Source organism: Harpia harpyja, chromosome 12 (genome assembly GCF_026419915.1).
Source record: "Harpia harpyja isolate bHarHar1 chromosome 12, bHarHar1 primary haplotype, whole genome shotgun sequence".
In the NCBI taxonomy this organism is placed as follows: domain Eukaryota; kingdom Metazoa; phylum Chordata; class Aves; order Accipitriformes; family Accipitridae; genus Harpia; species Harpia harpyja.
The window spans coordinates 17,477,579-17,491,419 of NC_068951.1; the positions used below are offsets into that span (position 1 = coordinate 17,477,579).

General features: G+C 40.2%; 1 protein-coding gene across 16 annotated transcripts in view; it reads left to right on the top strand.

Annotated features, from left to right (window-relative positions):
- The window catches only part of PPP2R3A (protein phosphatase 2 regulatory subunit B''alpha), a 62,670-nt gene that overhangs the window by 26,332 nt on the left and 22,497 nt on the right, over positions 1-13,841 (top strand). For all 16 annotated transcript variants that reach the window (XR_008237486.1, XM_052803469.1, XM_052803461.1 and 13 more), the window contains 4 exons: positions 4,788-5,048; positions 7,343-7,446; positions 10,118-10,220; positions 12,094-12,168. Coding sequence is in view for 15 of the 16 variants with exons in the window: in XM_052803469.1 (XP_052659429.1) it covers positions 4,788-5,048; positions 7,343-7,446; positions 10,118-10,220; positions 12,094-12,168 (543 nt within the window). In the remaining variant the exon portion in view is untranslated. The remainder of the gene's footprint in view (positions 1-4,787; positions 5,049-7,342; positions 7,447-10,117; positions 10,221-12,093; positions 12,169-13,841) is intronic.

The window sequence follows — 13,841 nt, forward strand, 5'->3', positions numbered from 1 at the left end:
TTACAATTTATAGTAGAAAAGATTCTATCCAGAAATGCATTTTCTCATAGCCTCTCCTCTTTGTGCTGTTTGGAGCCATGTGCAGATTCACCTTTGCTGTTCTTACTGTCCTTAGAGATGGGTGAGAAAGAAGCAGCAGAAAGATACAATGATGGGAAAGGGCTTCAGGGAAGGAAAAGAAGAGAAAGTCTTGGGCAATAGATGCAAATCAGCTCTAGAGAACTGGTGATCTTTGAGGATGGCTTGCGTCCAGTTACCATCAGACTTCAGTAAGATAGGAACTGTAAAAACTGGAAGGAGACGTTAAGTCAGCACTGTGGACTGTGAGAAACCAGGCTGAGTCACTGTACCCTAGAAAAGAGGATTACAGAATCCTATTTGGAAAAAAACCAAGAAACTGGTAAATTTATTATCTAGAATCCTGTTGGAGATTGGGTCCAGGAGGAAGGAGCAGAAGCATTTGAGCACTTCACGTGATACTGCTTCCTTCTGTGGAGTTTTCTGCTGGGACTGGCAAGTCCCTGAGAGGCAAGCCTGGATGGCAAAGGTTTAGTCTCTGTGCTTTGTTTGTGTAGCTACAATGAGGCTGTAGTTCTGTCTGGTTTATTTATAATGCAGATGCCACTATTTTAGTCTGTCCATAAATAAATTGCATGACTGGCAAAAGATGATACAGCGGATAGACAGATTTTAGTTAAGGTAAATTACACTACGCTATAGAGCAGTGTTTGAAAATGAGCTTTAATCTCACCTTCCCCTTTAGCAAAAAAAAAAAAAAGTCTATTAGCTATTGGTAATAAAGATAAAAGATTTATTATAGTATTTGTAGTTTTCTTTCTTAGTTGTCCTTTCTGAAAATGCATGTCCCTGTTGGAAAAATGTGTTCCACTAAGCAAACAGCATTTAAGTTTAACTTTTTGCAATAAGAAACTGTTTTTTTCCAAGGAATTCCCACAGAATTTCTCCTCATATCACTTTTTTTGTGGTTTTTTTTTGGTTTGGTTTTTGTTTGTTTGTTTGTTTGTTTCCCCAGATAGTTGTAATTAACTCCCTGCTGTCTCCATAGTGGTTGACATCTGGTTATACCCATCCCAGACTATTAACTAGAAAGATTGTTTTAGGGAACAAGATCCTCAAGAGCTGGTTGCTGCTTGTTGTTTTCTCTTGGTGGTGGTGTGGGCAGCTCACTTCTTACATGAGAAGGAAGAAGAAGGAAGAAGACAAAGTGTAAAAGTTTTATTTCTATTCCTGAAGTAGAATCTTCAGAAAAGAAGCCATCCATGAGCAATGCTTCCACCTTGTTTGACTTGGGCTGAGCAGGAGTTAGTGATTCAGTCTTACTGGGAAGGTCAGCTGCAAACTGATGTCTGAACTGCCTCCCTACTTTGAAGCTTAGCAGCATTCCTTGTATTTCTCCTATAGATGTCTAACCTTCTGGCTTGTGTTGTGGTCGTAGATCAGGAAATTACTGTAGATACTGGGGTACTGACTTGTGGCTTATGTGAGCTGGTACCAAGCGTTGCTGACTTTGGCAGTACCTGGAAGAAAATGAGTTGCTCTGCTTTTCAGAAGGTGGAGGCCAGGTCGAAGTGGATGAGTTGTGTTACAGGATGATCAGCTTGAGTCTTGTGCTATATCGGGATGTATGTGGTATACAGAAGAGGAGGAAAATGGCACAGTGCTGTTGTGGTGGTCTACTTTGGGGATGCCTCTTTGCCTTCTAAGAAAAAAAAAAACCCAACAATTTTATCATTCTCTTGTACTGTAAGGGAAGGGGATATATTGTTAAAGTGAAGAGTCAGTGTCCTTTGAGAGAACAGTATGTTGGTTTGCTTCCTTTTGGTTTATGGACCTTTTCATTAAATTTGAGTCATTTCTTCTAGTTCCTCACAGTCCTGACAGCTCGGAGTGCATGCATGCTTTGAAGAGATTAATGAGCAACAAACCTGGTTCTGAGAAGTGGGTCTTCAAGACAAACTGATGTTAAGTCCTATTATAGAAGTCAAGTGGCTGCAGTTGGCACCTCGTTGTCTGTTCCAACTTTGCATTGTTTGTATGAATATGGTGTTGTGAGAAACCAGCAGGGATTTCCCCACTGTTGGAATCCAGAAAGTGAACTCTACTGAGTAAAGTTGTGTTGTGGCTGGAAAAGCCACTGGCTAGGCAGGGCAGACAGTGCAAGGCAGACGGTAAAAGCAGAAGTGGTGGTGTGTGTGAGTTCTCATCCAAGTCAAGTCACTAGCTTGACTTACACATCAAGGTCCGATTCGTTGACCTACTGTTTCCCAATCAGATGGAGTCTTCCTGAGAAGGCTTGTCTTGGGGACTTCTATTCACCCCTCTTGCTTAGCATTCCTTATTGAAGCAGACAGTCATGGGGGGGGGGAATCTTCATCTACCTCTAACACGCAGCAGTGGCTGCTCTGGGGCCATGTGCTCCCTTCCCAGGTGCATCCAGCCTGTCTGGGTTTTGCTGTTGTTAATCTACTGAGTAAAGAGCAAAAGGAAGCCAGGAGAAGGGTTTTCTTCTATTAAACCAGTGAGCTGCCGCTCCTGAAGTGAGTGACCAGCTTCCACCCAGCTTAACCCTTGCCATCATTTCAGGTCACCTACCTGCATTGTCATACTGTGGGACAGAGTAACCAGGGCTGATGCTTACCCTGTCCCACAGCCCTCTTCAGCCCCAGTAGCACTTTGAGCCTCAGACCTGGCCCACTTTGAGCTCCAGCATCACTCAGGATCAGACACAAAGATGTGCAGTATGTGAGAGAGTAGGAAAAGTCAAGGAAGATGGGAGGAAGAATAGATTGTGGTAACCAGTCTTATTCTCCAAAGGGTGAGAGCTATATTGAGGATCATACAGACTCTGAATACTGGTATTGATAGACTCAGAAGTCCTGAAGGCTGAAAGTAATCTTCAGCTTTTCCTGTATTGTAAGACACAGGAGAGGAGGACTTAAAGAAACCCAGGCTCCAGGTTGATGGGTTCTGTACAGAGCAGTTACAATACAAAAGTATGCTTTGGCTGTCATATGTGTTCAAGCGTTCTTACTCCTGAAATGGGACAGCATTTGGGAGAAGGAAGAGGTCTTCCCCATTTAAAGAAAGAGCAGTGAAGCAGAGGAGTGAAGAGGAGGAAAATCCTTCCATCTCTTGTTTCACAGGTTTCTGAAGAATGGGTTATAAAGTATTCTAAACTGCAGGTAAAAACAGGGCTTAAGGAAGCTTTTACAATTCTCGCTTCTTCACCTTCCTGAAAGCAAACCCATTCTAAGTTGGGGTATTCAGTATGTGTTAAGAAAAATGCTCCAAGTTTCTGGAAAATGATAAGGCAAAGAGTTTAGTCAGTTCATCATATACATTTTTCTGTATTTACTGAACTCAGACTTGGCTACTTTATCCTAAAACCATTTTGTTTTGAAATAGTTAGAATAAACAAACTGAAAGTTGCAGCTGTATTTACTTGACTATTGCCTTATTAGCCTCTTATCACATATGTTGTTATATTAATAACAACTCTTGCATTGAAACTGTTGTGCAATAGGCAAGCCTATCGGCTTTTCCCAAGAAAGTGTGTATTCATGGGGGAGTAGGGAATTTGTCATCCCTTGGCATTCCAGCATCTGAATTCTGCCGCTTATACTGTAACTACTTTTCAAAGTTTAAAAAATATTCCCTCTTATGTCTGAAAAATTACCTATTTTAGGATCTTATTATGTACTTAAATAGAAATGCTGCCTTTTATGAAAAGTATTGATGTATAGGTAGAACTAGAAGATTGCAGAGATCCAGTAGAAAGGTGATTTAGTGGGGATCACCATATCAGCCACATGTTTATTACAGACAGGAGAGGAGTGATAGGATGGTAGAGCTAATGAAAAAAGAGGTGGTAGGCGTGGGAGGAAAGACTACCTTCAAACAGGCATGCAAAAGGCCTAGTTTAAATTCCCAGTTTTCTCCTTGTTTTTCAGCAAATGACATAGGTGCTGATTCAGTGAAGCCTTTGGGTGCTTTGCCTGCAGAAGGACTCTTTCAGCTGGATTTGTGAACAGACCATTTGCATTTTGCACTAACTCTGTGTGCTGTATCATGTGGGTGCCTAATGACAAACTGTACTGGCTGCTCCTAATTCCTAATGTAAAAATTGTTTTGCCAGTACTTAGTACCTTGAACAAAATCAGGTCTTGGACTGTTGTAAGTTGGGCATAGAATAATAGGCTTCCTGAAATTTAGAAGACAGTCTTGCAAAGCTTAATTTGTCTGTGAAGCAATACTTTAGCAAAACTAATTATGTTCCCAAGGGATGGAAAATGTCAATGTTATGAATGTAAGTTCACTCATACATGAGGCAAGACATTTGTGTGGGTGGATGTTCTAGTTCTAAGGGGAAATACTGAAGAGAAGATTTTGATGCTTTGTTGTTTATGGGGCAGAATGACAACACAGTGACCAGTGTGAGAAGAAATAGCATTGTCCTTGTTCTATGGTATTGCCGAATTGCAGATTGTGTGTACTCTTGTGGTTCAATAGTATGTCATAATCCACAGCTACATGCATAAAACGCACAGAAACTACATAAAAGCAGATGTGACGTATCCTAAATTTGCAATGTTTGATATTGCAGAAATTTTTTAATTGGCTACTTAAGACATGCATTTTTATCCCTGTGCTATAATTTAACTGTTGGTGGTTTTTAATTTTTTCCTAAGCATGGGGAGCACCAACTATTTTCTCCTGCTTGGTATGCCATGCTGTTAAAAAGTATTTGTTGTTAATTATATTTTCAGGTTCAAAATAAACAAGAGAAGAAACCTGGAACTTCATCCACAGTCCCTTTGAACGCTGCAGTTAGCCCTTGCACTCTTCTGCCTGTGAATAAAGCCACCAGCAGTACCCCTTTGTCGATAAACATTCCACGTTTCTACTTCCCTAAAGGACTTCCGAATGTCTGCACTAATCATGAAGAAATCATTGCCAGGATTGAAGAAGCCTTTACAGAGTTTGAAGATGAGAAAGCAAACATCTGTGAAATGGGGAAAATTGCTAAGGTAACTGTTCTTTAGGTTTCTCATTTTTTTGAGAGAAACACTGAAACTAAAACTAATAAAGTATCTCATAGCTGTTCTCATTTTCAGTGAAAAAAGAACCAATATCCTTTTGCTCTGAATGTTTTTGTTTAGGTTAAGAAAATAGTAAAAAAAAAATGAGCTAAGTTTGCTGTTTGTCACATCTGATGTGTATGCTCTTTCTTGCTTTTGATTTGCAAAATGGTACTTTCAGATTTCTTACCAAATACAAATTTCCTTTTTGTTTTCTGTTCCTCCATAGTTATGCTCAGAAAGTAGCAGAAACTTAGTCTGCCTCTGTGGCTGCAGGTAGTGCCAGCTACCTTCTTTATGGTTAGCTGTCCCACTAATCTGGATGTGATCTGTGTATGCTGTTGCAGTGTCACTTGAGAAAGCAGTTTCGAACCTATGCCTCTTTGGTCATAGAAGAGGGAAATGCTTAGTCAACCCTCAGCCACTGAGATGTGTATGTTCAATATCCATAATGCAGGTGTCAGCAGACTTGGAGTTGTTAACAGTCTGCTAATGAGTTCCTGGCTTCAGGGAACAAAACACAGCACTTGTGTGGGAGCATGATGCAGTTGGGTGGTTCTGTTTTGCTCTCCTTCAACCATGATTTTTAGTAATGCTGATCTAAAACTAGCAGTTGCCAGACACATCTCATATGTTCAGCTTGCCCTGAATGCATCTTTGGCACTGTAGATTGAGCAATGATCTGTCCAAGAGGAGCACTTGTTTTCCAAGAAGGAAGATTTTTCTGGAAGGAGAGACTAGGTTGGTTTTTTGTTTGTTTGTTTTTAGAGGAATTGAGTGGCATTATTTGTAAACCATGTCTGAAAACATAAAACATAAACAGAAAAACTTCTTTGCTTGACCAAAAAAAGGTTTGAAACTGATTTTATGACAAGACAGGCAACTGTGTGTGGCCTGTCATGTTCAAACTGGGAAAAGCAGGAGGGTGGTGTAGAAGAGACCTCTGCTTTTGTCTGGTCTCTGCATCTGTGTCTACATGGATGTGTTCCATGCCATTTAGCTATTGTAAGGCTTGCTTCTGTACCATGGGGTTATTGATAATGGTACCAGTTTGGGGGATCTGAAATAAATGCTGGAGAAGCTACACAAAGAAAATAGCAGGAAGTAAATGTCACTGTTTCCTCAGATTAGCTAAACACCTGTAGAAGTACAGTCACCTGACACAGGGATGGCTAACTCCAAAAGCAGTTCTTACACTGATTGGGGTTCCCAAAGGAACGTGCAGGCCCAGACAAAAAGTTGGGAATGGACTTGCAGGATAGTCTTGCTAAATAGAAGAGGTGAAGGAGGCTTTGTGGGGAAAGCAGAAATGATGCTTCAACTACTTCTGCAAAATGGTCTTCCTTCCATTTGGTGTGATATCCTTCTTGCCTGTGCCTGGCCTGAATCAGCTGCACTCCCACTCCTTCCAAGGCCTTTGTTTTGCAGATGTTCTGATACCTTGTCTGAAGTCATGAAGGTGGCTGGAAAGATCTTTGTGGTAAAGAGGAGGTTTCTTGAAGGTGTCAGCAGCTGGATGTTTGAAGCCATTTTCAAGCCTGCTTTTCTGAGGCATTACAGAGTACAAAATGCTTGAGCTTTCATTGATTACCATTCTGAAAGCTAGCAGCCTCTGTAGAGGCTAGCTAAAAAGTTGTGTTCAGGGAGTCCTTTTGCTGTTATCAGCCTCTTTCCATTTGTGCTTTCATTTTTTTGTTATCCTGCTGAGATCTAGCAATGTTGGTAAGATGGACTGTTCTGGGTGGAAGGCACTGCACTGAAAACTACGGATGGGAACTATTTCTCCTTCAGGCATTTAATCATTAATTGTCTATAATTAGAATTGAAGTTCCCTTGCTGTCAATGAGAAGTAGTCAGCCCATATAGAGAATGGGTCATCCTTTTCTAAGATAGGTCAGTGAGGTAGCTCCTGCAAGTGCTCTTCTGGAAGGAGGTGCCTGTGTCTCTCCACTTCACTTTGCAGGGAATCTTGCTAAACAGAGCTTAAGAGCGAGATAGTCTCTGATCCTTTTCCTAGCCTGACAGGATATATTTCTCAGCTACTTAAAAAGGCATATGACAAAGTAGAAAGTTATTGGTGGATTCTGAGCCTTGGCATACAGTAAATAGCTTTTTGACTAACCTGTATGCCCTTACTGCTTTATTTCCCTTATGTAAAAGTCTCAGTGGTAAATTTGGTATGTAAACAAGCAGGCTCTTGTGACTGCTTTTGTATTCTGTTTTGTTCTGGTGTTTCATTACAGATATGTGGCTGCCCACTCTACTGGAAAGCACCTATGTTCAATGCATCAGGAGGAGAAAGGACAGGATGTGTATCTGTACACTCGTTTGTATCCATGTGGAGAAAGTGAGTACAGCAAATGCAAAATTCTCTTTCTGGAAAAAGAGAACAGCCTGCCATAGAAGTTGGGGGGGTGGAGGGGTGGTTTGTTGTTGTTGGTTTTGGTTTGGAGTTTTTTTTGCAGGGTTTTTTGTTTCTTTCTTTCCTTCCTTCTACCAGACTTTTCAAATCATTGTCTCTTCTTTAGAATAAAATAAATGGCTTAATCTCTTTCAGCTTAAGTTTTCTTCCCCAGAACTCCCTGAACTCTTGTTTCCATGCTGCATCAACAAACTTTGAAGCAATTGTATAGATGATGAGACATTTTGGTCTGGTTGGCATACAAAATATATGAACACACTCCATAGAAATATGTCAGCTATTCTGAGATAACTGATAGATGTCAGTGGATTTTGGATATATTTATCTTAGGCCTTACTGCTGCTACACTAGTGCGCTAAGCAAGTGCCATTTGGGAATGGGGAAAGGAGGCATGTGATAATGTTATAGGACAGGAAGAAGGAATGTAAAATAAAGCAGCAGCATACAAGTGGATACTCTGGGAGCTTTAATAGTTATTACCCTCCTCAAGCATGCTGTATAATAAATCTGTGGCGTTTGACAGCCACTTCCACGTACCATTGTAAAGGCTTCTTTTTGAAATTAAGAGCTCTGGATATACTGTATTTGGAGTCAGAGGTGTGAGATAGAAGAGACTGGCTCTCTTGCCTAATCTTTTTCCCTCCGGGGCAATTCAGGCTGTAGTCTACTTTGTCAAACACCTGAACAATGTCTCCATCTCGTATCTAGAGTTCTAATTTTTGACTTAATCGTCGCTCTTCAGATTCTTGAAGTAGCATTTAACCCTGAGTTCCCAAAGTATTTCCTGTGATAATATTGTCAAAACAGCTTCTAGTTACTCTGGCAAAATTGCAAAAATTTTAGGGGTGACTGATCAGTGAGTTCTTCTTGACACAGACTTTTTTCCTGCCTTAGGTTCCTCCAATTACTCCTAATTAATCCCTCCTGTGTGATACCACATATTGTCACTCCTCTGACTTTCCCATCCTACAGATATTTGCAGACTGTGGTCATGCCCTTCTTCTGTATTCTTTTAACCACGCCCTTTCCAAGCCAAGTTCTGTATGCTTTTCTCACTTCAATTGCTCTTTTAGAAAGACTTTTTTTCCCCTCCTCCTCCCCTCTGACAGTTAAAAATTTTTTTCTGGAAACAGGATAGACAGAAAGAAATATAGTCTTCCTGGTAAAGTTAGACTACAGCTATCTGAACACAGCCATAACTTTAAAACAGGTATCTTTAATTGCTGATGCCTGTTTTCAAGCATCTTAGTAGGTGACCTGACTTTTCAAAATGCTACATGTTCACTGATCTTATTTGAAGTCAATAGGAATTGCTGGATATACAATACTTCTGAAAATCAGATCTTTTTTGTTTGTTGCTAAAACATGGCTTTGTTTTAAAACATCATCTTTATGTGCCTGATTATTTTTATTTTTAAAAGCTAAAACATTAGCACCTCTTTTCTGCAGATGATTTAGAATGTGTCTGTTAATTGACAGTTAGCATGATATGAATGTGCAGCTAACAGGATTGCTTGTCAGCCATTAAATCTTTTTTCTTTTTTTTTCCTGGAAGACTTGTTTAAAAAAACCCTCTTTTTTGTAAAGTCTGCTTTTGTTAACGAGTGATGAGGCCAGAATTAGCGGCAAGCCAGTTAGTGTGATCTCTTCAGGAAAACTACAGGCATTTCAGTACTGTGTTTCAATATATGTTCATACGCTTTCAGGAGAGGAGGGGGGTCAATAATCACTCATAGTATATAATAGTGCATTTGTATTTTTACAGTTACTAAAGAATACAGGGAATTTTCTGAGTAATTTCTCATTTCCCTTACACTATATGAACAACTTAGTGTTTGATATATTAGAATGTTCTCTTCTGTTACAGGTATTCAGTAGTGATTTGGTAAATGTCATGGAGTTTCTGTTTTCTTGAGTATTTCTTTTTTGGAGTGAATTAAGTATTTGTGATACCTTTGACCAGGGTAGTATTTTGTATTAGAAGAAAGCAGAGACAAGAATTTGTGTCATAGATGCAAACTGTCAACCTAATGAGTTTACATGCTTCTCTAAATACTCAGTCCTACTAACTGTTTCATTAGGCTGTTCTCCGGGACTTCAGTGCACAGCAGCCAGCTGTGCCATAATTAACAAGGGATGCTCTTTTTTGCCTCTTGGGGAGTGATTTTTCTGGTTGAAAATTTAGTCACTGTAGTTTGGCAATATCCTCAAATATTAAAAAGGGTTAAATTGGAGACCGTGTCTGTTATGGCATCCCATTAGGTTGATCCTATTGACTTTGAATGAGATCGGCGAGCATACAGCGTTTTGAAAAGTCAGGTTGCTTACTAAGGTGCTGTGGAATCAACGTAAGAACAGTCTTCAGTAAGAAACCTTGTATACCACAGCAATGTTAACATGAAAAAAAGCTCCACTGGGTGGAAGTACCTTGGTGCTGCTGAAAGATATTGAAGATGGGTGCTCTGGGGTTAACTTCGCATAATTCACAGTGTAAATGTATTGCATAACATGTGATAAGGCACTCCATACTCGATCTGTAGTTTGTGATTGTTCTGTGAGGGATAAAGTGGTTGGAGTAATTCTTCATCTCTTGTAGGATCCTATGTAACTGCCATGATGATGCATCCAGATTCACGTACCTTTTAGCAAAGCCTAGCTGTGACTACCTAGAACAGGAGGACTTCATCCTGCTTCTTCAGGTACCTGCAACAGCTCGGCAGTGAATGGATGGGGAGAGAGTGCTATGTTTATTTTGTAACTTCTTTATTTTCATGTCATTAAATGTTTACCAAGGGCATGCAGACCTTTGGTTTGAACAGCACCTGGGTGGGGTTTATTTTGGAGTGGACTATAAATAAGCATTTTAAGTGGACTATTTTGCATAAGTGCCAACCAGCTACGTATCTTGCTAAAGTTGCTGAGGATTGTCGAAGCTTTATTTAGTCTCTTGTCTGTTATTAGGATTCGTATTTATCAGTGCCTGGTAACCAGGCTGAAATTTGCCCCATTTCTCTAGGTGGTTATTGGGAAAAATGCATGGTGCTGTTGATACTCAAGCACAACATAACAGCTTATTAGAAAAGTTGTAAAAGTTGCTTGACAAGACAGTTACAATTGCATTTGTCTAGCAAGACTACCAGATACAGTATCATGTGGAAATCTGTGTGAAAAATTTTGCAGTTCCAGTTGTTCTGTATATGCCTCTACACCTGGTAGGGCACAAGTCTCACTGCTGATTTTTTTTTTTTTCCTAATATTCAGGCTAAATCTGTGCATCCTGATTTCATTTCTTTCTTTTCATTTTGTTCACATGTGATATTTTTAACAAAGCAAAGTATCATTCTTTAATTATTTGTGGCCATTTAGGCAGACTCTGTGTAGGTTTAGGGTTTCTTTATAGTTTCTCTGTAAATCAGGTCTATCTGCCCTTCTGATCATCTGTTGATACTTTTTCTGAGCTCTTCCAAATATCCCTAGATTTCTCACACTGTGTTGCCCCCTATGCAAAACCTCTGTGGAGATGCTGCTTTGTGGAAAAAATTTGTGTCTGCACTGGATGTTTCTGTGTCCCAAACAAAAGTGGGACTGTAATGGGTAAATTTTCTCATGTTCTTTTTCATCTTTTCTCCACTGGGCACATTGCCTTTCCTGATTGATTGCAGCTCTTCTTTTTAGCTACTGGTGCAATCAAAGATATGTGCAGTCTTGTTTGTCAGTCAACCAGAGACTAGCAATATTACACCATATTACACACCATCATATTAGACATGAAGTTAGACTGGCCAAAATTGGGTCATATCACACCCCTAAGGACACTCTGCTCTATCCATTTGCCATGTCATGGTGTAGGCAAAGCAAAAGTTTGAACACTTTTTTTAAAGGGTGGAGCAGTCAGATATGTAGAAATTACACAGACATTGATTCATACAGGTTCTGAACTGGTTCATTCAGGATCTGAGCAGTTTCTTCACATTTTTGGTCATGCATTTCTTGGTAGATTTGGCATCATGAGCCAGTGTTTGGCTTACAAAAAGCTGATCTTGAGAAAGAGGCACCTCCACAGGTAGTTCAAGTAAATTTTGGAAAAGCACTGATCACATCTGTATGCATTCTGAGGCTCACAAGAGCTTTCATTGTTGTGGAGGACATAAATGTTAACTTTCCCAACCTTTCAAGGAATGTTTATTTCTGATACCTACCTCTAATAAATGTTAATATCTTCAGTGAATGGAGGAAAAAAAAAGATCTTGGAGAAGAGATAGTTGCATGGTCAACTAACTAATGTTTTTGTCTCATTCAATGAAAATGAGTTTTCATCTACTCACTAACTCTCTTCCTTTGTTTTTCTGTCCTTAAGTAAATCAAAATGGCCCAACAGGTGCGTATTGCCCAGAAAATGTATTCTACTTATAATTCTAGAAGGTTCACTTTATAGATTAAAAGATGTCATTTCAGTTTTATTGTTAATGCTGCAAATACAGTTTCAAAAGTAATGGTTTGTAAACCCAATAACTTCTAAACATTAAAAGGAGAAGAAAATCTTATTTCATTTTATTTGGTCTTTCCTTGCAGGATGTGGTGGAAACACATCCTGGCCTGACGTTCCTGAAGGATGCTCCGGAGTTCCATTCCCGGTATATTACGACGGTAGGCTGGCTCATTTGATCTCCTGTGACGCTGCTGTACCAGCCCTCCCTTTCTGATTTGTCACTGTTCCCATCAGCAAATCCTTCAGTTATTTCAAAAAATAGGTGTTTTTAATATTATTGGCAATTAGTTATTTTAAGAACTACTTCCAAAGGAAAAATGAATCTGCCTGTGTGTATAAGAGGTTATTCAAAAGGTTAATAATGATTCCTTCTGGTCTTAAGCAAATCTATAGAAACAACTGTTTTGGCCTTTAATCCTGATGAAGGAAAATGAGAGGTCCTTCTTTGGTCTTTGAGAGCTGCTATGTTACCCCTAATTCTGCTGGGCTGCTGAGACATGGAAGGCTGTATGTTTGAAGATTTCTGTCACTTAGGCATGGAGAATCTGTGATTGTTCCATGGTACAAAGCATCCATTGCACACAAGGGTCTACCATCCAACTCTCCTGCCTCTTGCTCTTGCCAGAAAACCTGTCTAGTCTTTCTGAGTCTCTGAGCTTTTGTGACTACTGTTTGTTGTTGGGTTTTGTTCTGTAGCTTTGTTCCAACTTTGCGGTCAGCAGTTAGACTGGTGCTTTATCTGAATAAGTTTGTACTTTTAAGCCTTTAGCTTGTCTCATGTTGGGTATGAATCTGAATAAAAGGTATAAATGTTAGGATGTTTCATCTCCGCAGACCTGATGGGAGCTGTATCCCAACAGGGCTCAAGGGCTTAAAGTTTCTCCAGTTTGCTTGCCAGGGTCTGCATGGGGCCAGCTGCACCACATACTGGCAGCTTGGAGATTACTGGCAGACACAGGCTTGTTCCTTTCCTATAAGAAGCAGATGGCAGAAAGACACTGTTGCTCTGGGCAAACCCTGAACTGTCACACTAATGTTCTATGAAAATGTATAACAAGAATCGATTTTAAATGTTTTAGATGCACTTGAACATGACAGTGAACATCAGTGTATTATCAACATACTTAGTCCCCATGGAGCAAAACAACATATACATTAAGCATAGTAACTGGCCAGAACAGGTGTAACAATGGCCAGAGAATTATGGAGGCACATGAATGGGTGAGTATGGAAGGTGCCTGTGGCACATGTACCCTGGTATTTGGTGTTTAAAGTACATGGAGGGGTGAGAGCTGAAAGATTTAAGGTCATACTAGCTTTGGTTTCTGACTGCACTATCAACCAGTTGTTCTTTGCTGGTTTGCCGAAACCAGGACAGTGGGTCAAGATACAATGTGTGGTTGTCCTGGTGCTGGCTGTTGGGTGGTGACAAAGGCAGTTCTGTGCATCTGCCTTTCCAGGTTCCCCTTCTCAAGTTGCATGCTGTTCCTGTATTTTTCAGGGTCTAAAGCAGGGAATAAAGGCAAGAAACAAATGTCTTTGTAGAGTAATCACCAAAATGATCACCCTTGGTGTCCTGAAGCAGCAATTGCTGCACTTCCTAGACCTCATCGGGGTGCAATGCATGTTCTGGTCTGAGAGACCAGCTGTGTGAAGCTGATGTTCCACTTCAAGATAATTGAAGTGCAGGCTGCTACTAAAAAGGGAAACACCTTTTCCTTCCTCTCTCCTTTTCTACAACTTCCCTTGTGCCTGGGCAAGGTCCTGTGTGACCACCATAAAGCAGTCACAGAACTGGACCCTTCATGAGTACATGAAGCTCCTCAGTGCT